Consider the following 27,097-nt stretch of genomic DNA (forward strand, 5'->3'; position numbering starts at 1 on the left):
TTTTAATATCACGTTGATAAATTTAGTGAGGGATTTCCAAATTCCGCAATTAACTCAGTTTAGCAGCCGGTAGGTGACCTACAGCGCTACAATGACCACTCACTTAAAATACACCTTAAGATTTGGCTTGTCGTGGGATAATTAAGTTGAAATTTCTTATAGAAGGACAACCATAATTATAACTGTTTTTGTCAATTTTTCAAAAAGTGAAAATTATCGGAAGCTTATGGAGTGGCTACAATAAAATTATAGCCGCTACAATTAGTTAAACTCACCTCTCCATTTTCATCAACTCATCTTGGCTATTGATCTCGTTGACCTTTAGCTAATTTCAAAAAATTTGCCGAAAACTACGTGAACGATTAATTGTGAATTTATTATTGTATAACTCTTAATTTTAGTTTTAACTTTAGTTTAATTATAAAAGTTAATTAAATAAATAGTGTAAATTTTAGATTAAAAATAAATAGCCTAGATTAGACAAGCAATTGTAGCGATTGTAAATTCGTCGAAAACTAAAAATTAAGGTTAGCCTAGTGGTTGTGAAGTCTCCAAACAAAATTACACCATGTGACAAATGTCCGATTTTCACCACTTGCACCAAAGACAGCCGCTTCATGACCTAAACTTGTTTCTTCCGCAAACCTCAACGAGAGGAGAGAGAAAGAGAGAGGTTTATCCACCAATCTCCTCATTCTCAGCCTCTTCAAAAATTAGGGTTTAATTTTTATCAGAGCTTGAAGATCAACATCAATGGCGAAGAAGAAAGAGAGCAAGCCTAAACATTCTCTCGACGTCAACAGAAGCAATGCGAGCAGTAGCACGAGTCGTAGCGCCGCCACTGTGCGGCGGCTCAAAATGTACAAAACTCGCCCTAAGAGGAATAGCGGGGGAAAGATTTTGAGCCAGCAGTTTCAGTCTTCTGAATTGCCTTCCACTCGTATTCAACCTGATCGTCGCTGGTTTGGTATGTTAAATTCAATTTGATTGGTTTTGTTTTTGCTACTTTGATGGAATTTTGTAGAATTTTTGGAACTATTAAGTTTTGGAATTGAAGAATTTGAAGTTTCTTAAACGTGAAAATTTGTTGAACTCTGTGGATGTTGTTTGAAGTGATTGATAATGTTGTTATTGTATATGTATTATCTGAAAATCAAAGTATTTTAGGGAACAAGAGTTAAGTTTTCGCAACGAAATTGAAAATGCTGATGATAACTTCAGCATGTTTAGTATTCCTGATTTTCAATTGACTTAGGTCGCTGTTGTGTCGAGTTTTGGAATCTGGAAAAATTGAATGTACAGAATCTTTGGATGTTAATCGAAGTGATTAATATGGTAGTTTTTGTGGATTTATTGTCTGAAAATCGAGGAAATTTAGGGAACATAGAATCAGAGTTTTAGACTTTAGTAACTGAAATTGAAATTGTTTATCAGAATTCAGCATGTCATGTTCAATTTTCTTCCTATTGAATGACCTAGTGGTCCATAGTCGTCTTCATGTTTAATTTTTTTTTTCAATTATTACTTTTCCTATGGAAAGGGGAAAAATGAGAGATTTTGTTTTGCTGGATTTGTGCACTAGATGTCTAATGTCATTTTCAACAAAGGGAGGGCGCATCGTGGTGGTTGTTTCTATTTAGTATTCTTCACCAAGTTATTGAAATGGAAGTGATCTGAATCATCAGATGAGAATTCAATACTTTAAATGTGTGTGGAATTGAAGATGGGGAAGGGAAATATGAAATCATGAGAAGCTCAACTCTTTTTTTTGTTGTATTTTCTTTCAAATTCTGCAGGGAATACAAAAGCTGTCGATCCAAAGGAACTTGAATTTTTCCGTGAGGAGCTTCAGAGTCGCATGTCAAACAACTACAATATGATACTGAAAGCAAAGAATCTTCCAATGTCCCTTTTGAATGATCTTCCAAAGGTATGCGATGTGCCCTTTGCCCTTGTTAGTTGTGAGTTGTATTGTGGAATAAACGAGTGTGACTGCCATTTTGCTTCCTCACCTCAAGTTTACTATGTTTCTTTTAATTTGTGCTTAATTTCTGTAATGTACATTTTTGTTGAGTTTCGTGACTGTTCTAAGTTTCTTTTAAGTTTGAGGTCGAGAGATACATATATACTACCTCCGTCTTTTGGTTACTTCTGAAAACACCGAGGAAAACTTTTTCCATACAAGGTTGCATTGTGTTGATTAGGTTGACTTAACTACAGTTAACTGTTAATTGCAGCTCACTTGTGAGTGTGTAGGAACAGAGTGCGGAACCCGTCTCTGTGCAACTACTAGGAAGTAGGAACTGTGAATGCCGGGGTTTGTGGAATAGCCATGTAAAATGGGGTTGATTTATTGAAATTGTGTAGAATTTTCATTTATAAGCAGATTAGTTGAAGAGTTTACAACTGCAGGGTTTCATCACACATTTTTTTAACAAAGTTTGTGGATTGATGGATTTGGTTTACTTCCCGTTGAATGGGCCTTAGTTTTAACTGGTCTGGTGGCCACTAGAAGGAAGGTTCTTGCCTCTTGAATTATTTTTGAGACCTCTCTCTTATTGTGTATTTGTGTTGCTGGGTACAGAAAGTCCTGGCCATAACTGATGTTTTTCTTTCTATACGTTAAGCAACGGAGAGTTCATCTTCTTGAGACGGAACCATTTGAGAATGCTTTCGGACCAAAAGGGAAACGAAAACGCCCAAAGCTTCAGGCAACAGATTATCAGTCCCTGGTGCAGAAAGCTGATAGTTTGCAAGGTATTCTTAAGTTTTTTGTTTTTTCCAAGTTCTCTTTTCCTGCTCCATATAATATACTTATGATGAAAGATTTACTGGCTAAGTGAGTGGTTGATTTCCAATTGCTTCTCAGTGTATGGGTCATATTTTAGTGCAGTTCTCATGAACATTTTAAAGGGCTGCAAATAGATATTTTTATCACATTGAAAGCATATATTATTTGCTTCATCCTTTGTCCTATATTTTCTTCAGATGAATATGAACAAAAAAAAGCAGCTAAATTTTCTACTGAAGGAGATGAAGAGGATGGATTCAGAGATTTGGTCCGCCATACAATGTTTGAGAAAGGTCAAAGCAAACGTATATGGGGTGAACTATACAAAGTTGTTGATTCATCAGATGTTGTTGTTCAAGTAAGTAACTCACGGCCATCTTACATGAAGAACATCCGTAATAGTGTTTTACAATCATGTAGTTTACAACTGCTGCGCTGGCATAGATTTACTCTTTCTATGCATTACATACTGAATTAATGCAATTCTGGTCTCCTTGCACCTAATACTCTTTATTATTAGTAGTGGATTATACTTTATCAGATTTGCATCCAAAAACAACCCCTCTCGTATTAGAGGAAGATCAGGTTTAGGGGGCTTTGAAGTCATTCTTTTGAATTTTACATGTGTCCAATGTGACGCTCTTGGTAAAGAGTTTAGTACGCTGTTCACTTAGGCTAAAATGAAAGAGGTTTTGGAAGTAAGAGGGCGAGTGTGTGGTGCCTAGGTACCTGGTAAGTTCTGTGAGGTGTAGTTGTTGATCTGTGGAAGTCTGGGTCTCCAAAATTGTTTTCTCACATCGGCCATCTATGATGTTCTGTAGTGTGGTCAAGGTAAAAAAGGTAGATGGGCTTGTAGGTTTTTCTTTAGCCTTGTAGATTGCATGTAAATTAGTTTGATTAATATCCACTGTAAGTGTTCTTATATGCCTGTCCCTAATGTTAGAAGTTTTTGAATTAATATTCAATTATGATATATTTTGATGTATCAGATTGCCTTGGGTAATGCTTATGGTTCCTCTTGACAACTTTTCTCTAGGTTTTGGATGCTAGGGACCCACAAGGAACGAGATGCTATCACCTAGAGAAGCACTTGAAAGAGAATTGCAAGCATAAGAATATGGTTTTTCTGTTAAATAAGGTTAATTTGTCACCTTATTTCCCCGTCTATGGTGTGTTATGGCCTGTCTCCAAAGATGATTTAGGTTGCTATTGTCGATTATGCAGTGTGATCTGATTCCAGCTTGGGCGACAAAAGGATGGCTAAGAGTATTGTCGAAGGAATTCCCCACGCTAGCTTTCCATGCTAGCGTCACTAAGCCTTTTGGAAAGGTACAGCTTTTGTGTGAATGCTAGAACATTCTTAATCTGTATCTGTGTTGGAGGTAGATGTAGAACAATGCTCTGAATTAAATTCATGTGTTAGTTTTATTTATTTTCTTCTCTAAGAGAAGCTTTTGCATGAGTGTATCTTGGAGAACCTTTATTTTAAATACTGGGGGACGTTTCATTATATAATGAGCAAAAGATCATTTACTGATTCTGTTGGGTTGATTAAATTACATAAGGTGAAATTGGGATTTAAATATACCAAGGCATGTTTTCAGGGGGAAAGGGTTGGTACTAGGGGTGCTTATCGAGCGAGCCGAGCCCGAATAGCACTGGGCTCGGCTCGAGCTCGTTTATAATTTCCCAGGCTCGGCTCGGCTCGTGAGCTCGCCGAGCTTGGGAGAGCCGAGCTCGAGCTCGGCTCGTGATGGAAATTGGGGCTCGAGCTCGGCTCGCGAGCTCGTTTAGGCTCGGCTCGCGAGCTCGTTTAGGCTCGCCTCGCGAGCTCGTTTAGACTCGCCTCGCGAGCTCGCTTAGGCTCGGCTCGCGAGCTCGTTTAGGCTCGGCTCGCGAGCTCGCTTAGGCTCGGCTCGCGAGCTCGTTTAGGCTCGACTAATGAGCTCGGCTTGGCTCGAAGTAGGTGAGCTTGTTCACTCACCCATCATATGCTTTTATAACTTGATTTCCCTCTTAGCATTGCTAAGATTTCAATGTGGGACTTCATGGTTTGTTAAAGAAAAACAAACTCACTATCCCCATTTCAATGTGGAACTTTATGTTTTGTTTAAGATAAACAAACTCATTCTACATATGCTTATATAACTTGGAATCCCTCTTAGCATTGCTAAAATTTCAATGTGGGACTCCATGTTTTGTTAAGAGAAAACAAACTCATTATACCCTTGTTTTGTTTACATATGCTTTTATAACTTGGAATCCCTCCTAGCATTGTTAAAATTTCAATGTGGGACTCCATGCTTTGCTAAAGAAAAAAAATTATCAAATATTTTAACGATTAAATAATCAACTATTTAAAATTATACTTCATTCCCTCTATGAAGAAAATAAAGTATAGTTTTTGTTTCCCAACCAAGGAGATACAAAATTAAACTTTAAGTTGAAGTAAGGAATAGTAGCTATTTATAAAGAAAATAAGGTTGATCCTTGTTTTCTTAACCAATGTGGGACTTTAGTGCCTAGTGGAGTAGAGGTGAAGTTGGATCACAAATTAAAATATATAATTTGTAATCTAAATTAAAATATAAATTAGTATTAAATTTTTTTAATATAAAATATTTTTTTAATAAGAATATTTTTTTTAATATAAAATAATAAACGAGCTGCTCACGAGCTTTACGAGCCGAGCTTTGCCTAGCTCGGCTCGGCTCGTTTAAGTCTCGAGCCGAGCCCGAGCTCGAGCTGAGCTTCAACGAGCCGAGCTTTGACCGAGCTTTGACCGAGCCGAGCCCGAGCTGCTCGCGAGCTTGTCAGGCTCATTATCACCCCTAGTTGGTACACGAGAGGAAATGCATACTTGTATAGCCTATTCATAGTTTATTATTTTCTTTCTTCCTTATTTTTTGTCGTTTTCCTTTTCAGGGTTCTCTCCTTTCAGTTCTAAGGCAATTTGCACGGCTAAAGAGTGACAAACAAGCAATATCCGTGGGTTTTGTTGGCTATCCCAATGTTGGGAAATCGTCTGTTATCAATACCTTGCGTACAAAAAATGTAAAGCCTCATGTTTGACTAATAACTTAAAGTTCCAATGTTTTTGGATGTATTATTCTGACATGTATAATTCATTTTTCTGCCTTAAGGTTTGCAAGGTTGCTCCTATACCTGGGGAGACTAAAGTCTGGCAATATATTACGCTGACTAAGAAGATCTATCTGATAGATTGCCCTGGTGTTGTCTATCAGAATAGTGACACAGAGACAGATATTGTTCTGAAGGGTGTGGTATGTACTTTTGGATTATTCTAATTTGTGAAACAATTTTATTTCCATATCAATCGATGAAATATTACCTCTAAGGCTGGCATCTAGGTGCTTATGGCACTGGGTGCCATTCTCCTATCTGCCGGGGACCACTGTGGTGTAGCCTGTCCTGTGCAGTTGAAATTGATGGTCCATATTTTTCTTTGATGTTGTTCCAATAGTATGATTTGTTAAAGACAAATTTATTGCCACATCTTCCTGCTTTGAGTAGCAGGAGAATGGTAATTACTTATTGCTGTAAATAATTTTCTGCTGTGGCTGAAGGATCTCTATGAACAGTTTTGGGTTGTATATGCAGGTGCGAGTTGCAAATTTACATGATGCTACTGAACACATTGGAGAAGTGCTGAAACGAGTTAAAAAGGAGCACCTGGAAAGAGCATACAAGATTAAGGACTGGTACTGCATTCATTCTTTTTATTTAGTTGGGCTTGTGACATCTCTGTTTTTTTCTTTGAGTGCCTCACTGTCTTTTATAAGTGCTGAAGGCACAGCGTTACATTCTATACTACCACAATACAAGCATGTTGCAGAATTCAAATAGCAGACTTCACAATAAGAATGGAGAAATATATTGTACTCCCTCCGTTTCATATTAATCTACGCACTTTGACATTTTACACTATTCACAAATTTCACTTTGACCATCATTTGTGATTTATACGCGGATAAAAATATAGTCATGTGGGATCTTGTTAAATTTATCATAACATGTATTTTATTAATATGTACTTTTTATAATTTTTACATATACAAAACTAAAGATATATGTCAAGGTTTTGCATTGGCATGCGTGAAAAGTTTAAGTATAGATTAAAATGAAACGGAGAGGGTACATGATTAGTTCGAGGGAAACTTGTTTAGCGAATTAGACATTTGCCACTTGAATGCTCTCTTGAAATTGACTTTGCCTTTTCTGATACTACTCTCTGTACCTCAGTTAGGAGGGACTTATGCTCTTGAGAATAGGGGCCTGAATTTTTTTATTTCAAGAATTTTAAAAATGCCAGAACCCTATCAATTTGGTATTTCTCTAGTAATCTTAAATCATGGTATCATTGAGGGTAGTAAAAGAAGAATCAAATTTCAATCTGCTAATTTTAGTAACTACCCCTAATAGTTTTGGGCAACTTTAAATTAAAACTTGCTATTTCAAGGGATAGGAGTATAATATGCCCCTTTTTAAGTTGGAATGTCCTTTTTGCTGATCTTTGCATGATTGTGGTTTCAGATTCTTGTATGTTCTTCACCTTGTGCTGATGTTTTGGAGTTGTGGAAGCATCTAATATTTTGATTCTTGTGTTTGTTGGGTTAATTTAGTTCATTGTTGTGGCTTTACCAGGGAGGATGAGAATGATTTTCTCTCGAAGCTTTGCAAGTTATCGGGCAAGCTTTTGAAGGTATGTTTTGTCCTCTCTTGTCCATTCATCTCAGCCTGATGATTAGTTGAGTGGAGTGGCAGATGGAAACTATAATATCACTTTAGAGGTTCCTGTACAAAGTAGAAGATTGCTAAAAACTGTCGTTTTAATTGAATTTAATGTCCTTCACTATTACCTGGAAATGCTTTTTACAAGTATTCATGATTAATTGCTAAGTTAGCCACTGTTATTTGATAGTTATGCTTAGCTAGATCGTTAAACATTGGTTGGTTTAAACTCAAATGAGCAGCACTTAAATCAACCCTCTCAGTTTGGTGAATCATTTACAGCCTTTCTTTCCAAATTACTACACCGTCAACAATTATATCATGGGGGGTGTCGTGCATGTCATATTTTTTCTTCTGTCGATGTGTGTTCTAAGTGTCACTCTTTGCTCCAGGGTGGAGAACCGGACTTGATGACAGCGGCAAAGATGGTCCTTTTCGATTGGCAGCGAGGCAAAATACCTTTCTTTGTTCCCCCACCACAACAGGAAGATGATACATTGGAGGAGCCAAATGTTACTGGTGATGCCAGAGATGGAGAAGCAAAGGTAGAGACAGAAGAAGAAAAAGCAAGAGCCTTGAAAGCAATTGCAGATGTTATTTCATCTCAGCAGCTGGAAGATGTTCCAGTTCAGAGTGATCTATATAGCGAAAATGAGCTCAATGGGCAGATGTCTGAACAAATTGTAAATCCTGAGTAAAAGTTTTTTTTTGGCCTTGTGCTTGTTTATCTTAATGGAATAATGAGGAGGTTAAATTAGTCGAATGAATATTGAGAATGAAAAATGACAGCAATAGGAGAAAGAGATTTAGTTATGTTTTAGCTGCGGGCTTGTTTAATTTTGATAGATGTTACTCAGCGTTGCTCAATTTTTTGTTAAGAAGTCTTGCAATTTATTTCGATTTAGTTGTCAATTTTGCTCTGGTTCACGTTGTGTCAAGCTCGTGTAATTGAGCTTCAACCGGTCGAAATGACCAAATTATTCCTGCAGATCAGTTGACGTGCTATTAACCATGCATTTAGATTTGAGTTTTTAGCAGGGATATACCATGGTAATAGGGCATTTTACAGGATATATCTCACTAAATTCTTTTTGTGGGGACATACCTCACAATTTTTTTTTTTTAGGGATATACCAACCTAAATTGAAGTTTTAAAAGGTACAAAGAACACTATTTTCGACGAGAAAGTCTGATTTTTGGCCTTTGACTTGCTTAATTACTCTTTGTATAGTGTGTGATATTCAATTGCTTCTATTACATTCATTTTTCTCCAACTTCATCACTGTCATTTTGTGGCTCACTCGCAAGTTTCTACCAAGTCAAAGACCGAAAATTTGACTTTTTCGCCGGAAATCATGTTTTTGATACCTTTTAACAAAACTTAAATTTAAGTTGGTATATCCCCATAAAAAAAAAATTAGTGAGGTATATCCCTACAAAATACCCTATTATCCTGGTATATTTTCACACAAAACTCTTTAGATTACTGGTAAGTAAATCTGGTTAATGGACAAGGTAGTTGAATTGGTGTCAGGATTTGGTTGTACTAGAAATGTTTTTTTAATAGGTAAGAAGCAATCTTATGGACTACCCATGTAAAGGTCCTTTTCCTCCCATTACAAGCCAGGTATCCTACAACTCCCTTAAAAAGTTTCTATTGGGTTAAATAATAGATAAGGCATTTGTTGAACATGATCAATATGAGACCATGATTTGTAGGTCAAATAATTTGTAAAGAAACGATATGAGGGAAAAATAATTACGTATGATTAAGGTGATGTATTTGCTTATTGCTTCTTACATAGTCCTATGTATATCATTTTCCTTGCTTATTTTATCTCTCATCCTCTAATTTTCTACTTTTCTATTGCCTTGCACAATTGTTTACTTGTTATTACTCTAATTTGCACGAATCAGTCTGTTTTTGATCCTCAACAAGGTGGCTTACACTGTCATTTTTAGTTTGATTTTTGTGTCATGTTAGTGTATTCGAAATTGATTTATATTTTATAATGCTTTTTTTTTTTACAAACATGTACTGATTGTTTAAATAATTATTTTGAAATTTAAACCATACAATACAGACTTAAACTATTCATGTAATAATTCAAATATAACAATTGTTAGTTTTTTTTTCAACTAATTGAAATAACTTGCAAGATTAATTAAAAAGAATTATGTACCTTTTTTAAAGTTCACAAATCGTCAATGGACAAATGTGAATCTCCCTGTAAAAATCGTATGTTTTTCTTAGTTTGTAATTTATATTCAAGTTGTAGTGTATTGGTAATTTTTTTTAGTACTAATTGTAAATGGTTCTTGGGAACGGAGTATTTAATTGTTAATGGGTCTCGTTTTGGTAAAGTTTCTTATTCTTGTAAAGTTTACTCATTTGAGTGATTTGTATAACATGAATTATGCAATTCTATTTATTTTAGTTGACTTGTGATTGATTGTTATAATTGTATTTCCGGCATTTTTTTTTGAAATCTTGTTTTGGTTGAGATTGATTTTGTAATTTATTTATATATATATATATATATATATATATAATATATATATATATATATATATATATATATATTTTCGATTGGGAAATTAAGTCAGCCCAAGGGTTAACCCCTACCAAGGCTACTATCCTTGTAGGAACTACCAGCACATTGGCTGGTAAAGCATGCAAAGCATGCTAAGGAAATACCCCAACATAATGCTGGGGGTAAGGATCGAACCCCTGACCTCAAGGATCAGAGGGGAGTGCTCTACCACATGAGCTAGCTCCTCATCCTTATATATATATATATATAGAAGTGAGTTCATATGAGAATGCATACTTACATGAGAAATGAGAATGATATTGATGTGCTATAACTCTTATGAATAAGTGATATAACTCTAATGAAAGAGTGATATAACTTCAAAAAAAAAAGAATATTAGAAAAAAAATTCAAAATTTGAATTTTTTTTGGCTCTAAATTTTTTTAGATGGGTATAACTCTAATGAACAAGTATTGTAACTCTAATCCAATCGTGTGGTTGAGATTTATTCTCATTTCTCATGTAAGAAACATTCTCATGTGATCGCCCCTATACACACACACACACACAACACACACACAACACACACACACACAACACACACACACACCAAACACACACACACACACACACACACACACACACACACACACACACACACCACACACACACACACACACACACACACACACACACACACACACACACACACACACACACATACTTACATGAGAAATGAGTAACTCCAAAAAAAAAAAAAGAATATTAGAAAAAAAAAAATTCAAAAGAATTTTTTTTTGGGCTCAAAATTTTTTAGGGGGGGGTATAACTCTAATGAACAAGTATTGTAATTTTAATCCAATCGTGTGGTTGAGATTCATTCTCATTTCTCACGTAAGGAGCATTCTCATGTGATCTTTCCCCTATATATTTATGAGAAATGAGAATGCTCCTTACGTGAGAAATGAGAATGAATCTCAACCACACGATTGGATTAGAGTTATAACACTTGTTCATTAGAGTTATATCTCGTAAAAAAAAATTGAGCCCAATTTTTTTTTTTCTAATATAGTTTTTTTTGGAGTTACATCACTTTTTCATTAGAGTTACATCACTGATTCATAAGAGTTATAGTGTGTAAAATTTATTCTCATTCTCATGTAAATATGCATTCTCATATGAACTCACAATATTTGCAACACTTTTGGAATTGCGGAATTCGAGGCAAATTTTCAGTAGTGTATAATTAGATGGGAAGGGGTATATAATTAGACTAACTAATAATACAATAAATCCATTATATCAACACCTAGCATCCACCGTCACCACCCTACCACCGCCACCACCAAGCCAACACCACCACCACACCCACCCCGCCAACACCACCACCATAACCATCCCACCACCACCATCAGAACCACCACCACAACCACCCCGTCACCACCATCTTTCATTTCATGAAAATTCACAAAAATTCACCAAGATCTTTATCTTCTTCATCTTCATCTTCTATGTGAGCGAATTAAAAAAAAAACAGATCTAATCCAACCAAATTATAGAAAGATCTAACCAAATTATAGATCTAACAAAAAACAAATCAAAGACGAAGGAAGAAGAAGGAGATCGAAGGAGAAAGAAGGAGAACAAAGGACAGAGAAAGGAAGAGAAGGGTCGCATTCGTCTTCTTCTTCGTCAGTTCTTTGCTCGTTCGTCTTCGCTCGACTTTGCAACGGTGGCCGCTTCCCAGTGGTGGTCGATTCGCAGTGTGGGGAAGGAGAGAGAGTGCGTGAGGGAGGAGCTCGACTTCGCAGCGGTTAGGGGGGCAATGAGATGAGACAACTCGCGAGCTACTCGAGATCGACTCGGTTAAAACTCGGTGAAAGCTCGACTCGAGTGAGCTCGACTCGAGATGTTGGTGAGTCGAGTTGAGCAACTCGATACTCGACTCGAAAACTTGTGAGAAGCTCGAATACCTAATTATCAATAACAAAAGACCTAAATTAAACATTTTTTTACCCTATTGTTGATTGTGACATGAGACACTTGCAAGCTACTCGAAATCTACTCGGTCAAAACTCGACTCGGTCAAAAATCGACCTGGTCAATGCTCCATCAAAACTCCACTCGAGTGAGCTCGACTCAACTCAAATTCGAACTCGACTCGCATCATTGCCACCCCTAATAGCGGTGATCGATTCACAGCGTGGGGAAGGAGATAGAGTGCGTGAGGGAGGAGCTCGACTTCGCTCAAAATTCCGATAAGGTGTCGAGGGTATGAGGGGGGGAGAGAGAGATGGCGTGAGGGAGGAGAGAGAGTGGAGGTGATAGGGAATGGGTTGGGTTTTTGTGGTGGGGTGGGGGTGGTGGTGGTGAAAAAATGGTTGTAGGTGGAAGTCTGGAAGATCATGGAGTAGTTAGGGGAAAGATTAGGTAGGTTAATTGTTTTAGATTAGAGTATGTAATCAAATACTTATTTTATGAAGTAAAGGTATTTAAGTAATTTCACCCTCCTAAACTTAATAAAAAAGAAAAGAAAAAAAAGTGTTGCAAATGTTTTGAAATATCTCGAAATGAAAGGTGTTGCAAATATTATAATACCGATGAAGTACAAATTTTCTTGCCTGTTAAAAAAAAAAATACAAACATCAGATGATTCACATCAAACTGACAGCTAGCGCCTAGCGGTTTAACAATATGTAAAAAGGTGATTGACAACATCTAGCAACAAATTAACAGAATTTTTTGGACAAGACGATACAGTAAACTCTTAAAATCTATGATTTGTTTTTATCCTAATATCATCCCACTTAAAGTTATTTCCTTCACCGTAAATTTGTATTTTGTAGCAAAAACAAACCCCATCTGCATGTGACAACGTTCTGGAATTCCGTCATTGCCAGCATCACTCCTCTAATATCCTAACTAATTGCACAGAGATAATCGGGTCATTCATTAATTATTAGCCAACAATTTGATCCATTTTTTCTAATAAACTACTCCATACTCTCTAATCTAGCAGTTATTATTATGTACAAATGAAATTATCATTCAATAATTTGTCGGGAGATCTCTTTTTTGAGTGGGTTGTTTCCTGTTGATCCCAATAAGGAGAGAGATTATAGAAAAATTTCTTTAGAGTCCACTGAATCTAAGCTTAATCACATTTTCTGGGTATCTTTTTTTTTTAATCCCACTTTCCTAGAAGTGTTCTTCTTTTCACATTTAGAAGAAACTGTCACACTGGTGTGTGTTAATCACCTTTTCTGGGTACCCAATACGTGGGATCGAATCCTGTCTACATCATTGTTACTGGTCGCTCTAAACACCAAACAAAAACTATACTTTGTGGGTGTTTTTTGTTTGGCATTTTTATAGTTTGAAAGTGGTGGCATTTCAACTGCAATTGTGGGGGTAAGCAGGTGTTGTTGCATTGAATGAAGAGGTAAAATTAGGAACTGGGATTTCTGGGTAATTTTCCACATTCTTTTTGTGGGTAGTCAAGGGTTTTTCTGAGTGAAAAAAAAAAATCCCCTTATTTTTTCACAAACCAGTTTTTTAATTAATAGGGCTGTCAATTTCATCAATGAATAGTTGTATGAAATAATTTTGCCATGTAGGGGAAAAAAAGTGACATATGTTTTAAAGAAAAGGGGCCTGGTGTTTGTTGTCATGGGTCTTGCAGAATAGGCTGTTTTACCCGCCATATGGGTACTGTTATGCTGATAGTGGTTTGAAACTGACTTGAGTATTTGATATAACAGCCATTTTTGTAGGAATATAGTTTTAAGTTTAGGGTTTAAAGGTTGTAAATATGGAGGATAAGACAGAGGAAATGCGTTCTTTGGCTTTAACTCCAACATGGTCTGTTGCTTCTGTGTTAACATTCTTTGTTGCAGTTTCTTTGCTGGTTGAGAGATCCATTCACTGGCTGAGTAATGTGAGTTTTCATTCTGTTATCGAATTTTCGTTAATAATATTGAATGTTGGAGAGGTTTTTTTTTGTTTTCCTGGAAATGATTCAGGTGTAGGGACTTGATCAAGTTGGTTTTGAATCTTGGTTTCCATGTTATTTGTGATTATTGAGAGTTTTTTTGTAGACCTGATGTATCTATTTGCTTTAATAATTAAGAGACTAAGAGTTGCTTGTAGATTGTCACTGATAAATTGTCATAGCTATTGATCATGAACAAATTAGCTTGTATTGACAAAACAAGTTTTTGGATTTTAAGTATTTGGTTTGTAAAATCTTCTGCAACTGGTTGATGCTATCTTTACCTGTTTATGTTCTTGAATTCCAGTGGCTGGATAAAACACGTCGAAAGCCTCTCCTTCAAACTGTGGAGAAAATGAAAGAAGGTACTCATAGAGTCGAGCTATAGTTCTGCGTTGCATGTCTGAATGATGAGTCTACAGATTTTTATTCTTTGGGATAGATTTGACCTTATCTCAGAAATGTTCATTTCCAATTTGGTATGCAGAGTTGATGCTCCTCGGTTTTATATCTCTTCTTCTAACGGCAACCTCAAGTACAATATCCAATATTTGCATTTCTTCGAAGTTCTTTGGTGGGGTATTTTCTCCATGCTCTGAAGCTGAAGTCCATGAAGCAACCGAGAATGAATCATCTGAAGGACGTAAACTTTGGACATCTACTCCTCACACCTTCAGGAAATTGATGAGCTCCCTTCATCAAAATAAATGTCCAGAGGCATGTGCTTTCTTATCGTATTTGAAAAGTTTGCATCGCTTATGGATGTTATAATCAACTTTCTTCTATTTATATGTCTTGGCATGGGTTTTCTATTGGAGATACTGTTTCCATCTGAATTGCAATAATTTGAAATATTATCTGTTTGCTTCGTGTATGTAGGGAAAAGAACCATTTGTATCATATGAAGGCCTTGAGCAGCTGCATCGATTTATCTTCATCATGGCAGTGACACATGTAACTTATAGCTGTTTAACGATGCTGCTTGCAATTGTGAAGGTTAGAGTCTGTAATTTATAGTCTATCTTTACTTTGGAAATTGGAACTGAACAGAGACTTCACAATTGTGAATGTCAGTCTTCCCAGTTTGTCTCCGCAGAGTAAGGAGTGTTTCCTGGGAAGCGCTGGTAACTGTCTAATTCTCATCCTACTTTGATTTAGTGTAGTTTAGAACATTAGGCTTTCAAGCTAAATCACTTTGTTATTTCCTAGGATGAAATACAAGGCTGTCTTATCCAGCTCTGTCCGCAGGATAATTGCATGTATAGTAGGCTTTAAGCTGCTGAAACACATCTAGTGAGAATCAATTACTTAAGTTATAGTTATATTATCATTTTAGATTTGATAGGACCCAAAGAAAAAATATCTATTAGCTTTGACATAAGATAGGAATAGAAGCCACCCTCCCCTAACTAACATCGACGTCTCCCCTGCTTGGCCTGCTGATTTTTTTTTTCATTGCCAGGTACATAGTTGGAGAAAATGGGAGGACCAGGCTCATATGGATCGACATGATGCACTTACAGGCAAGTTGTCTACTTTAGTTGCATTGAAATCTGTTTTGTGGAGATTGCATATGTAGAAAGTTGAATTACTTGTGAACTCGTATGAGTAGATTATAGACAACGTGATAAATTTGACATCGTTCAACTTCGACCATATCTGATCCTGCATCAAGTGAAAACCTAAAGCCATTCCAAATCCTATTTGAGTTTACATTAGTACCATAAATACACATGGTATCATTGCATCCCACTAGACACTTCACTAATATTCCTCTAGATGATAAGTGTAGCATTCAGCACCAATATTTCTAATTCAAGAGGATTATGGCTGTTGGGTAGCAAATTAGCGAGCAGCTAGCTATTCCAAAACTTGTCTTTCTTTATTTTAGTTATTAGTAAAAGAAAAGGAAGAAATATGGAGTTACAGGAGATGGTATTGAACAAATGGAGAAAGTATTGATGTTAGACACAAGGAGTTATATGAGGCCTTTCTTTTTGTATGAAATTATGGAAAGCTAAAAAATTCTTATTGCAATAGCTGAATGGTGTGTTCTTTATAATACCAATTCTCTGTGTGTAGCATTTCTCTAGCAAGAACGAATTCTGGATAGATGTGTGCCCTTGATTGACCTGTATTCCCTTTTTGGTACACAAGTTCTTTTCATAAGCATTGTAAAACTGCCTGAAGGGAGGATGTATTTTTTGACACCAAGTAAGCTAAGAGTGGCATTTCTGAACTCTCATTTCAATTATTTGCCAAAAAAGGGGGAAGAAGACTTGGTTAATCTGTGCAGAGTAGCTGATAAAATAAAATACAATATTTCTGAGACATTTGTGGTAAAGGTTGTGTGACCGTGTGGGATACACTTAATGGAGTGGGATTCTCTTTGTTCCTAAATCACCCCTAATCAGGATGTAGATTGACTTATCTAGATTACTAGATAGCTATGATTCTGTATTAGTTTCTTCTTGTGAGCAGTGCATGAGGCTTCCACAAGGCTAGGTAAAGGGACATCAAACAGTTAAATTCTTGTCGTTATTCCTTCTAGAGAGGTGATTTCATGATCTGATAAAACTTCGAAATCTGAGGTTGCCTAAAAAGATAAGATAACAAGTTCTTTCATGAGATGCAATGCATGTTCTCAAGTCCAAAGTTTGATTATTTATAACTGAAAGATTGTTTAGCTTATGTGTAACTACTGAAAGTTCAGTTTTGTCCTACATATTCTCAAGAAGGTCAAAGAATGTCTGATCTATTGGTGGCCATAAGATTCAGTCTTGTTACTTTTATTCTAGTGGCGAAGAATTAGGATGTGCCTTTTGTTGACTTTGATAATAAATTAAATAATTTAGCAAGTTCCTTATAATCGTAATATTTTGCTACTACTCTCAGTCACCCTCTCTCCCTTAACAACGGCAAAGAATCCCCGTTAGATTATTCAACTTACCATGCAATTGATACCTTCATATACACAATTATATACTTAAGCTAGGAATGCAAAAACTGAAACCAAGTAAGAAAGTTGAAGGCTTTATGATAATGAAAAGGGCATCGATAATATCAGTCAAAAAAAGAATAAAGAGTGATACAATAGGAATTAGGAACTGAGAAGCGAAAAGTCTTATACCCTGCATTCCTCACAATATTGGGTTATCAGATCTGTCAAGCGGTCTATGGTTTTGATCAACCAATCTTCATTCTTCTTGCAAGTCATTTCCATCCCATTTACAAGATTGAGAAGATGAAGAATTTTTGGAGTAAGATGACAAATCTTAAACATGATATTTAGTCATATAGAAGAAGACAGATATCAATCGGGAATGTTTACCAAATATTAAATAAACCATAATATGAGCCTCTAAAGTTCAACCATTGACTCTACACCAAAAGAAACAAGAGAAGCAAAAACAAAATTATAAAACTTATTTGTTTTCCAAACAGAGAATCGAGTTTACTGGATCGACCAATCGTTTAGTAAATCAAATGATTTGCTTGGTATATTAAGAGGGAAAGAGGGTAAAGATAGAGAGAGCAAGTCCTAAAACATTTGCTTTGTGCCTATAAACATAAAAAACATCTTGTAAAAAAGAAAACCAAGGAGATGCGTCAAAAAGGCTGAGGTGATGAGTCATCACTCAGCAAATGTTTTTGGTTTCTCTAGAAACTGATGATAACTAAATTCTTATAATATGATGTATGTTAAGACAATCCATAATATGGGTTAAATCAAGCTGATGCAGTGTATGTTGGATCCGATATGCTGACAACCTGAAACACAAAAAATGATATATATATCTTTGATGCTGATATTGGTATGGCTTTGTTAGCTATAATGATGTCATAAAAGTCAACTTATCTTTCAACAGAGATCACGCGGGAGTTGGTAATGCGAAGACAATCAAGCTTTGTCAAATTTCAAGCCTCAAATTCTCTGACAACAAGCAAATTCTGGATTTGGGTGGTAGGCATTCAAATTTTATACTTATTAATTATTTTGACTACTTCACGTCAATAATTTAGATTCCAATCCATAATTTTTTCTTTGTTGGAAAATTACAAATAATGTGTCTGGCTGTATACATCTTGACCTGCTCTCAGGAGAATGTACATTTCTTTTTTTTGAAGTGGAGGATGCACATTGTCCAGCACATTTCTGTTGATGTTGTTCCTGAACTTTCTAAAGCTTGATTGTTCTTGTCCTTAACGAGTCCTTAATCTCTTGTCATTGTATCTTTTGTGAACAAAATAAATCATGAAAGTCACTGTCATCAACTCATCATATTCTATATCTATACTCTATGTGGAGTGGGGACAATATTCAATTAGCCTGACGTTGGTGTAGTTGTATATTTTCATAGAAGTTGGCTTCATCTTTTGAGGTACCCTGAAGTTAAATTTATCTTACATACGTTCTCTCCATAACACTCCCTCTGTCCCTAAAGATTGCCTCATTTCCAATTTGGATGGGCTAGAAGAATGCTCCATTGTTCTAGAGTATGCCTTTTCTATTTGCTGTCAGATTGTGCGGAAGCTGGCCACTCGCTAATTCCTATTTGGATTGTCCTCACTATCCCTCTTTGCTTTTCTCCTACCCCACTTGCAAAAAGGACAAAATTACCTACCCACTCAATACCAAATACTATTTTCTAGTTCTTGGAAAGTGACACATGGCCTTGTTTCAACATAATTGCCATTTTGTACATAAGGTTATCCGCCATACGCCAGTTCCAAATAAGGTGATACCATGGTGTCAAAACAAGGCCACATTGTATGGTATCGCTCGTATCGTAAAGGTTTTCAAAACTACCGAACCGATATTACCTGTATCGTGAAGGTGTAAAAAAACCGCATTTTAGGTGGGTTTTAGGGATATTTCATGGTTCAAGCCGATATTCAGCGGTACGACAACCGCATTATCCCTGTTCCCGCATCACCGTGAGTCGTGACCATTACCGCAACCGTAACCGAAACCATATTTCCGAACTATGGGTGATACTCCCTTGTTTACAAATTAGTTTACATAGTTTGGCTTTTCACGATCTCCAAGACACCCCTTTTAACCATTTATATCTATAATAACTTGTGAACAGAATTTATAGAATGTTGCTATTTTGGAAAATATTGGGATTAATCTAACCAGATTCCACCTTGATTATTTCTTCTTGTATATTGGTGAAAATGCAAATGCAAGTAACTTTTTTTGTATTATGAACCTCCTTGGTTGAAGTATCATAAGAAGGTTTAGTTAAGAAATAAGACAGTTAAATTTAGATTCAGTTATTGGCTGTTGTGTAAAATCTTCTGAATTAATTCCTTTGTTGTATGCCAGCCATGTTTCTTCAGGCAATTTGGACATTCAGTTGTTCGTGCTGATTATCTTACACTTCGTAAGGGCTTCATCATGGTACTTGAATTTTTGAACTGAAACCTGGTACTCTATTACTTGACTCTAATGGCATGTACTAACATTTTATTGCACGTATCATTGAAAATTAGGAAGGTTTTTATTTTATATGCTCAAGGCATCATATTCAAAGTGGTCTTTATTTTGGGTATTCTGGACTTTCCAATAAATTTCTTACTTAGAATCCAAATGGTGAACATTTTTAGCAAAAATCTGATGCATCACTCGTGTTCGAATCTATATTGAGTCCATATTTGATACATAATATTTCTTCCTTTCTATACTAGATGCAACATGGGGGAATCATAATTTTTAAGGAGCCCGACCATGTGATGAGAAAGAGATAGAGAGAGATAAGAGATAAAAAGAGGGACCTATGTGATGAAAACAGAGATAGAGAGTTCCCTGAGCCAAATATAGAAGTGCTGCATTTATTTTGCGACTTTCTGAAAAGGAAAGTGTTGCATCAATTTATAGTGGAAGAAGTATTAATTTATTTTAATTAAAGAAATACTTTGTTTGTCAGTTAGTAATTATCAACTCTTTCCTTTTCGGCAAGTCAAAATTTAAACTTTACTGTTTGTTATTTTCTCTCTATCCACTTTTTGTTACTGTCTATGTTGCTTGGACTCTTCATTTCATCTCAAGTATCTGTGTCGTATCCTCGACCCTCGGACATGGTAGGACACTTTGTTTTGGGCCAAAAAATTGAAGAAGTTCCAAAAAATAGCCGAGTCGCACACTTGGACACGTATCCGTGTCAGACATGGGTACCCGAGTCCGAGAAACATAGGTTACTGTATATTCAGTCTACCCACCTGACAACTTTTCCTATTCTCCGTGCCTATCTAGACATGAAGGTTATTCAGATGAGGGGATTGTAGTAACTGAGATTTTGGCACAAAAGGAGAACAAACAACTTAACTTTTTAATCACATTTCTGACAACAACTTTTTAACTGAATTTGCCTAAAACTACGACATACATGCACACGAAAGTTAAAATAACTATAGGCCAATATGCTTATGGTATATTAGCTTTCAAATGGAGATGTCAACAATCTTTAGCACTCAATCCTTAGTGAAAAGTTATTCTGGAAACTTGAAATCCAAAGAGGAAATTGTAATACCCCAAAGTAGAGATGACCAGCTAATTTTTGTTTTGTAGTTAACAAATTTCTTTTTTTCCTAAACACAACGCTCTCTTTGAATTTTCTCTTTCAGTATTCCTTTCCTTGTGTGTGTCATTGATAACACCCAAAGCACCTTTATTAAACTTTGGATATGATAGGGAGAAGGCACACTGTCAAATAAACTGAAGATGTCCTTTAGTTTTGAAATTCTGTGAACTTGGATGATACAATACTACTGTCTTACCTATACATTTTTCTTAATGATCTAATCCGCTATTGCCAGTTCTCTCAAAGTTTCTTGCCATCACTTATTGCTTTTGCCAATGTTGTTTTCCTGGTATAGTTTTGGTCAATTTTCGGATGAATAAGAAGGCCTTTTTTAATTGCTTTTTGTAAATTGTACTTTTTCATCATTTCTGCAAAAAGATTATGCTTGTTTTCTACTCATATCAACAAACCCTCAAGTCTGTCTGGACTCTGGAGTAAGCTATCTGTCCTGTCTGTCACGTTGGTCCTGAAAATATGCTAGGAAGTTCGAACAAGATTGATCTCCATAGATAGTGAATGAGTAGCAATGCTATTTCAGAGTCATTTTTATATTGGATGTCACAATATGATGCGACAGTAGACTCTTCTTGTATCTTAAAGAAATTCTGGTGGGAAAAGATTACAGATTGTCATGGCGGGCTTAGGTTCATCTGGAGGGCCTGCCATGAACTAGTGAGTTAAACCACAAGGCACCAACTTGAGCTAGAGTCACGGGTTAAAATGTTTTCATTTTTAATTAGTTAGAACTACTCGTTTTGTCCTTATATGCAAATGTAAGCTTTTGAGGAATATGTGAAGATTGTTGTCGAACTCAACCAACTTCTTAATGCCGTTTCTGTCAAGTTGACAAAGTGGGTGTTATCATGTAAAGATTGGAAGAGTATGATTTGAAATTTTGGATATATCAAAGGAAGATGGTTTCTCGATATGTACATAACGAACTTCAGGACATACTGTAAGTGTTCAGTGTAAAGTGTAAACTGTATAGAGTTGTTTCCCACAGTTTTCAGGATGAAGAGAGATTGTGTTGATTAAATTTTGGAAATATTACAATGAGCTGTTAATATGACATCTCAAGAACGGAATACTTCATCGTTCATCCTACCATCACTTAGAATGAGTGAATTTGCTTGAGACAGATAAGGAAGATGGTTTCATGATGATTGTTGCGTTGATGAAAACAAAATGATGGTGCATTACTGCAATATGTGATTTTTAGTTTTACAAACTATTTAAATTTTCTCACATATACTTGCTTATAGACTATGTTTCAGATGTTTCAACAAGAGCTTCCAGAGGGTCTTAATCTTGTGCCTTTCTCTTTAAGATCTCTCTCTGAGAATAACTTAGCAGTTGATCATATTCATACCTAATCCTGATGTGCATCTCCTGTAACACCACTATCCAAATTGTAATTTTAATGTTCAGGCCAGAAATATAGTGTCTCCATGAAATTTCCCGAGCTTTTATAAAATATATAGTGCTTTTTATTTATATTCACCCAGAATTTTGGCCAAAGCAACATCTAGTTTTCAAAATTTCAAACTTTTCTAGTTTGGTATATAAGTCTCACTTGAATTCTAACTCAGTTTCTTTCACTATGCTTGACAGAATCATAACCTTACTAGGAAATATGATTTTCACAGCTATATGATTCGTTCCATGGAAGAAGAGTTTCAAAGAATTGTTGGTGTGAGGTAAGCTAGGGTATGAACAACCTTCATTGAGTATATAGTACTGTTGTGCAACGATTTGTAGTAGTAACACAATGAGAATGCGTCGCCAACTCAACTTATGAAATGATTCCATCTTGAGTCGCCTGTACTTTAATGGCATATTATCGAAGAATGTAATTTCTATATTCTGAGGTGCTGTTGGATATTTTGCAGCGGTCCACTTTGGGGATTTGTAGTTGCTTTTATGCTGTTTAATATAAAAGGTAAGTATATTTGATGCATTAGCAGTGGATGCTCTTTACTGTGAATCGTTAGAGGGTTTGTCGCTTAAATGTTTTCCTTGCCTGATTGCTATATCATATAATTTTGGTGTTTCTTCATCATTATGATAAAGACTATCCAATTCGATATACCAATAACGATTCCTTTTACTTTTTGAACTAAACTGGACCTCCTCTGTTCCATGGATTCATGGGAGAAGTGCATCTCACTTAGATGGCTATACTTTTCTGATGCTGTTTGATCAACTACTTACACAATTTCTTGTTGTTTCCAGGATCAAATCTATATTTCTGGATAGCGATCTTACCTATAGCAGTAAGTTTAATTTCGTTTGCACATTTAGGTTTTTGATTTGTTATGTCCTTGGTAGAGCAATTGATGTCATGGACAGTCCTGCATTTAAATATCTTGGCTGGCTCCAGATTCGTTAACCTGATCTGGATATGTGGCTGAATGAATCTATTATCAGTTCCTAGAGAGTACAGAGTAATGGTTTCAGCCCTTATAGAAAGAAGAAAAATCTTTTGTTTACTTCGTTTTTGTATCACCTTGTGGCAATACAACAAGTTCAGATTCAACCTATGTGTGTGTGTGTGTGGGGGGGGGGGGTAGCCTTGCTAAACTGCGAAAGGCGATAGAGGAGCTGTTCCTAACATGTGGCAACACTGAATCAATAAATTTACCTTTAATTACGTTTTTTCAATTCAAAAAGAGAGAAAGCACAAAAGCATGTTATTGAGTAGCATTAATTTGATTGCTTTGCTAATTTTCATGGATATTCTGGTATCTGCATTGAAAATGCAGCTTGTTCTTTTGGTGGGTACTAAGCTACAACATGTTATTGCAACCTTGACGCTAGAGAGTGCTGGACTATCTGGGTTCTTTACAGGAACAAAATTAAAGCCTCGTGATGATCTCTTCTGGTTTAAGAAGCCACAACTATTGCTGTCCTTGATTCATTTTGTTCTTTTCCAGGTAAATATATTTATATGCTAGACAACTTCAGTTGATTGCGTAGGAGGTAGCTTTGCATTTCTGCATAATATTTTCTTGTGTTTTTTTTTTTTTTTTTTTTTTTTTTTTTTTTTTTTTTTTGCAGAATTCCTTTGAGCTCGCATCATTTTTCTGGTTCTGGGTATCTTCTTTTCTCAATCTACATAAATTTTTCTTGGTGTCAAGGATTGCAGTGTTATTTCACCAAAGATAATAAATGTCATTTATTTTTCAAAAATTACTTTCCCATCTTTTGGTCTTTTTATTATTTGAGCATGCCTTTGTTTCCTTTGCTGCTGCAAGTTCTGATCTTACAAGGACATCTATGTAGAACAAATTTAACTAATTCTAGACGAAAAGGAAGAGCGTTATGGTTCTTTCCCTGTTCATTATTGGTACAAATTTCTATTTTACAGTGGCAATTTGGCTATGATTCTTGCTTTATCAAAAACCATCTTCTCGTTTACTTGCGGCTTATACTGGGGTATGTTTACTAGGCTCTAATGATACTTGGGCAATTATGCATTTAAGCTACAGTTGATTATTTTGGGGTTGAGTGGCTGACTGGCTGTCATGTTACAGGTTCTCTGGGCAGTTCCTCTGCAGCTATAGCACCCTGCCACTTTATGCACTAGTTACTCAGGTAAACCGAGACTGCAATCAGCTTGCAATTTGTACTCCATGCATTCTGTAACAACGTGATTTCTTCTTCTTTTTCAGCTAAAAATATTGATGAACCGAATTGAGCAGAAACAGAGAGACTAAGATTTGTTAAATGTAGAAAACTATAATCTGCCAGCTTTTTAAATGCAATACAGTTGTAATGTCAAGTTCTGCAGAGCCTTATACTTTTAAGCTAAGGAACAACTAGTGATAAAATATATCCGGTAAATCACAGATAAACACGGAAATGAACCACAATGTTGTCATGATCTCTAGAAATGGGCTAAAATTAAATTATTTATAGCCCATCTTTCTTGCATTCTTGAGTATCTTCTTTTAAACTATCTCTTCTATTCATTTAATTTCCTCATGGTGGTTTGAACTTTGAAATTGTCTACTCTTCTCACCATAGTTACCTAGTAACATCTATTTAATACTTCACGCCTGCATGACATTTTAATGTACCCTCTAGCTTTGCTATTCGGACTCTTCATCTATACGTTTTTTTTACTCTTCATTTTACCTCAAATACCAACCTTAACACTCCGATATGGATATGGAGTTATGGACACTTCAAAAATTTATTATAGGCCAAAATCATGAAAATTTTAATAACATAGCCGAGTCGGACACTGGAATACGTAGCCGTGTTTGACACAAGTATGTGAGTCCTAGTATATTTCTTTGTTTTGATCTTCATTTGGTGTGTTGTCTCAGATGGGAACAAATTACAAGGCAGCCTTAATACCTCATAGAATAAGGGAGACTATTCACGGATGGAAGAAGTCTGCAGCCAAGAGAAAGAAGAGGCTTGGTGTATTCGGTGATGACTCAACCATACATACGGATGCAAGCACGGTAATGTCATTAGATGATGATGATAATCATCTGCTTGACATCCCTGAATCCGGTCCTGTTGGACAGTCTGAAATTGAGCTACAATCACTTTCTGCAGCAGATGCAAGTCCACCTGTTACGAACGAAACTTCTAGCCGTGTTGGCACCCCTCTCCTTAGACCGTCTGCCTCTACTTCCTCAAGATCACCAAGTTCCCTGTTCATTGAAGCTCCACGATCTTTTTCAATGCCAAGTAGAAGAGACTGATCGATTCGATCTATGACATAATTATAGTATTTTGATAGAACTGCAGTTAGTAGAGATTCTTCCTGATTATAGGTTGTGCCATGATTTAGAAAACAAATAAGTCAATAGGTTATAGGCCTCGAAGTAACTGTAACATCATGATGACATTTAGAAATGCTAACAGAAACAGATAGACAGGATTATACAAAGCCACAAATTCTTTTTCCTTTTCTCCAAGATATCTTATTGGAGGCATTGCTCTGTCAGATTAGAGAATTTGTTCACAGTTGTGAAATTAACTGCCAATTATCTGTATATTACAGGATTCTGTATTTTATTACCAATTTCATGAATCAACAGCTTTTTTGGTTAGCCTGCTTCTTTTATTTTAGATAAATACTAGAGCATACAATGTGTCTTTCTAGCTGACACATGCATTATAATTACTGCATTACTGAGTCACACCGTTCTAATGATTCAGTTGTCAATGGGATTAGGCTTATTAACATGTCCTTGACGCTTGAGTATCCATTCTGGAGCTATTGGTTCACTATTTTGAGCAACATTCCCTTCCATGGAATCCAAGATATATGCAGGGGGAGATGTTGTAGCACAAGTGTAGCAGAAGTCCCCCGCCTGACAGCAATTGCCATTTCCGCCATTGCAAGGACCACAATTACCGTCGATTGAACAGCATCCATCTTGATTTGGATCATTATGATGGATAAGGGAAGTCAACGATGCTCGATGAGCTAATGAAATGTGTATGCATAGTGAGAGTATGAGAAAGAGGCATAAGTAAAGGAGGTGCATAGGTTTTCTAGTCATTGTTGCTGGACCTGTTTTGTTATTTTGTGTTCTCTTTTAGTATGTTGGTTTAATAGCCTTTTGTATTCTATTTGTCACTATATATATTATGTGATCATGCTTATTGTGTGACTAGAGAATTCCGTGTTTGCAACTTATTTAGAGTTGTTACTTGTTAGGCTTCATGAACCAAAAGGGTATTTAGGAGAAAGGTAATACGTTTATCATTCCTTGGATACTCTCTCTCCCAAGTCATGGGTTTTATATGTTGTAGTTAAAATTGGACTGTAATACTCTAGGACACTTGTGGCACAAAAACAAATGATACTAAATTAACAATACCATTTCAATTGGTACTTATGTTAATATCATGTTACATCTTTCATGACATCAACTAGAAAAGATATGAGTACCAACTTTTACTAGGTTTGGACTCTACCGGTTAAAGACTTTTACAAATGTTGCTTCCCCTCCCCCCTTCTCTAGACTAAAATCTAGGTTACGCTTTCTCAATTCTTTCAGAATTGCAATACTCTATTTATATATCGCATTACGTCTTTAGTTTATAGCTAATGATGTTATTGTGTAAATATTTATCAGATTTAGCATTATGTACATTTTCTAACTAGATTAATTAGTCATATACTAGTATTAGGTAAATAATTTTTATTCATGTCAAGTTTCTAAGTTGTGATTTGTGACATTTAGGTATCTTTATTATTTTTCTTGTATACCCATGATAATGTGTACTCTATAATATTGTCCTGAAAAAAGTACTTGTTATAAGTCCACCATGTTAGTCTTGTGCATACTTGCCACATCCAAAAACCACTTGCACACCATACTTCACCCTCATCACTCAGCCTACTTCATGTCGATCCACCTACAAACCCCTACCTATCTCGAGGCTAACCTTATCCTAATGTTGCACTCTTCC

The 27,097-nt window shown here is 36.0% G+C and overlaps 2 protein-coding genes across 5 annotated transcripts; both read left to right on the forward strand.

The window, feature by feature from the left end:
• The first annotated feature begins 600 nt into the window (after positions 1–600).
• Positions 601–8,455, forward strand: LOC104907740 (nuclear/nucleolar GTPase 2). Its single transcript, XM_010696716.4, has 11 exons — positions 601–967; positions 1,797–1,930; positions 2,628–2,757; positions 2,989–3,149; positions 3,828–3,929; positions 4,016–4,120; positions 5,717–5,845; positions 5,935–6,075; positions 6,413–6,513; positions 7,457–7,514; positions 7,936–8,455. Exons 1-11 carry the CDS (start codon positions 754–756, stop codon positions 8,239–8,241), a joined length of 1,581 nt encoding a protein of 526 aa, XP_010695018.1. The 5' UTR covers positions 601–753; the 3' UTR covers positions 8,242–8,455.
• Positions 8,456–12,749: 4,294 nt separating this feature from the next.
• LOC104907738 (MLO-like protein 14) lies at positions 12,750–25,697 on the forward strand. 4 transcript variants are annotated; one of them, XM_010696714.4, is made up of 15 exons: positions 12,752–14,015; positions 14,377–14,434; positions 14,557–14,786; positions 14,949–15,065; positions 15,532–15,592; positions 17,939–18,033; positions 19,402–19,476; positions 22,268–22,353; positions 22,546–22,595; positions 22,889–22,929; positions 23,419–23,589; positions 23,714–23,749; positions 24,024–24,091; positions 24,190–24,250; positions 24,988–25,697. In XM_010696714.4, the coding sequence occupies exons 1-15, from the start codon at positions 13,890–13,892 to the stop codon at positions 25,372–25,374; spliced, it is 1,662 nt and encodes a 553-aa protein (XP_010695016.2). In that variant the 5' UTR covers positions 12,752–13,889; the 3' UTR covers positions 25,375–25,697. The 4 variants fall into 4 exon arrangements, with proteins under 4 accessions (XP_048498717.1, XP_048498718.1, XP_010695016.2 ...); XM_048642760.2 differs by lacking the exon at positions 22,546–22,595 and having other exon boundaries at positions 12,750–14,015; positions 23,504–23,589; XM_010696715.4 differs by lacking the exon at positions 23,714–23,749.
• The last annotated feature ends 1,400 nt before the right edge of the window (positions 25,698–27,097 follow it).

The sequence above is a fragment of the Beta vulgaris genome, chromosome 4 (assembly GCF_026745355.1).
Source record: "Beta vulgaris subsp. vulgaris cultivar EL10 chromosome 4, EL10.2, whole genome shotgun sequence".
Taxonomy (NCBI): Eukaryota; Viridiplantae; Streptophyta; class Magnoliopsida; order Caryophyllales; family Amaranthaceae; genus Beta; species Beta vulgaris.

Bases quoted from the DNA above. Each gene is read 5' to 3' on its own strand.
- LOC104907740 (XM_010696716.4), top strand. From the start codon at position 754: ATGGCGAAGAAGAAAGAGAGCAAGCCTAAACATTCTCTCGACGTCAAC. The intron at 1,931-2,627 runs GTATGCGATGTG...CTATACGTTAAG, and splicing joins TTTTGAATGATCTTCCAAAG to CAACGGAGAGTTCATCTTCT. The intron at 4,121-5,716 runs GTACAGCTTTTG...TTTCCTTTTCAG, and splicing joins TCACTAAGCCTTTTGGAAAG to GGTTCTCTCCTTTCAGTTCT.
- LOC104907738 (XM_010696714.4), top strand. From the start codon at position 13,890: ATGGAGGATAAGACAGAGGAAATGCGTTCTTTGGCTTTAACTCCAACA. The intron at 18,034-19,401 runs GTAGGCATTCAA...GTTGTATGCCAG, and splicing joins GCAAATTCTGGATTTGGGTG to CCATGTTTCTTCAGGCAATT. The intron at 22,354-22,545 runs GTAAGCTAGGGT...GATATTTTGCAG, and splicing joins CAAAGAATTGTTGGTGTGAG to CGGTCCACTTTGGGGATTTG.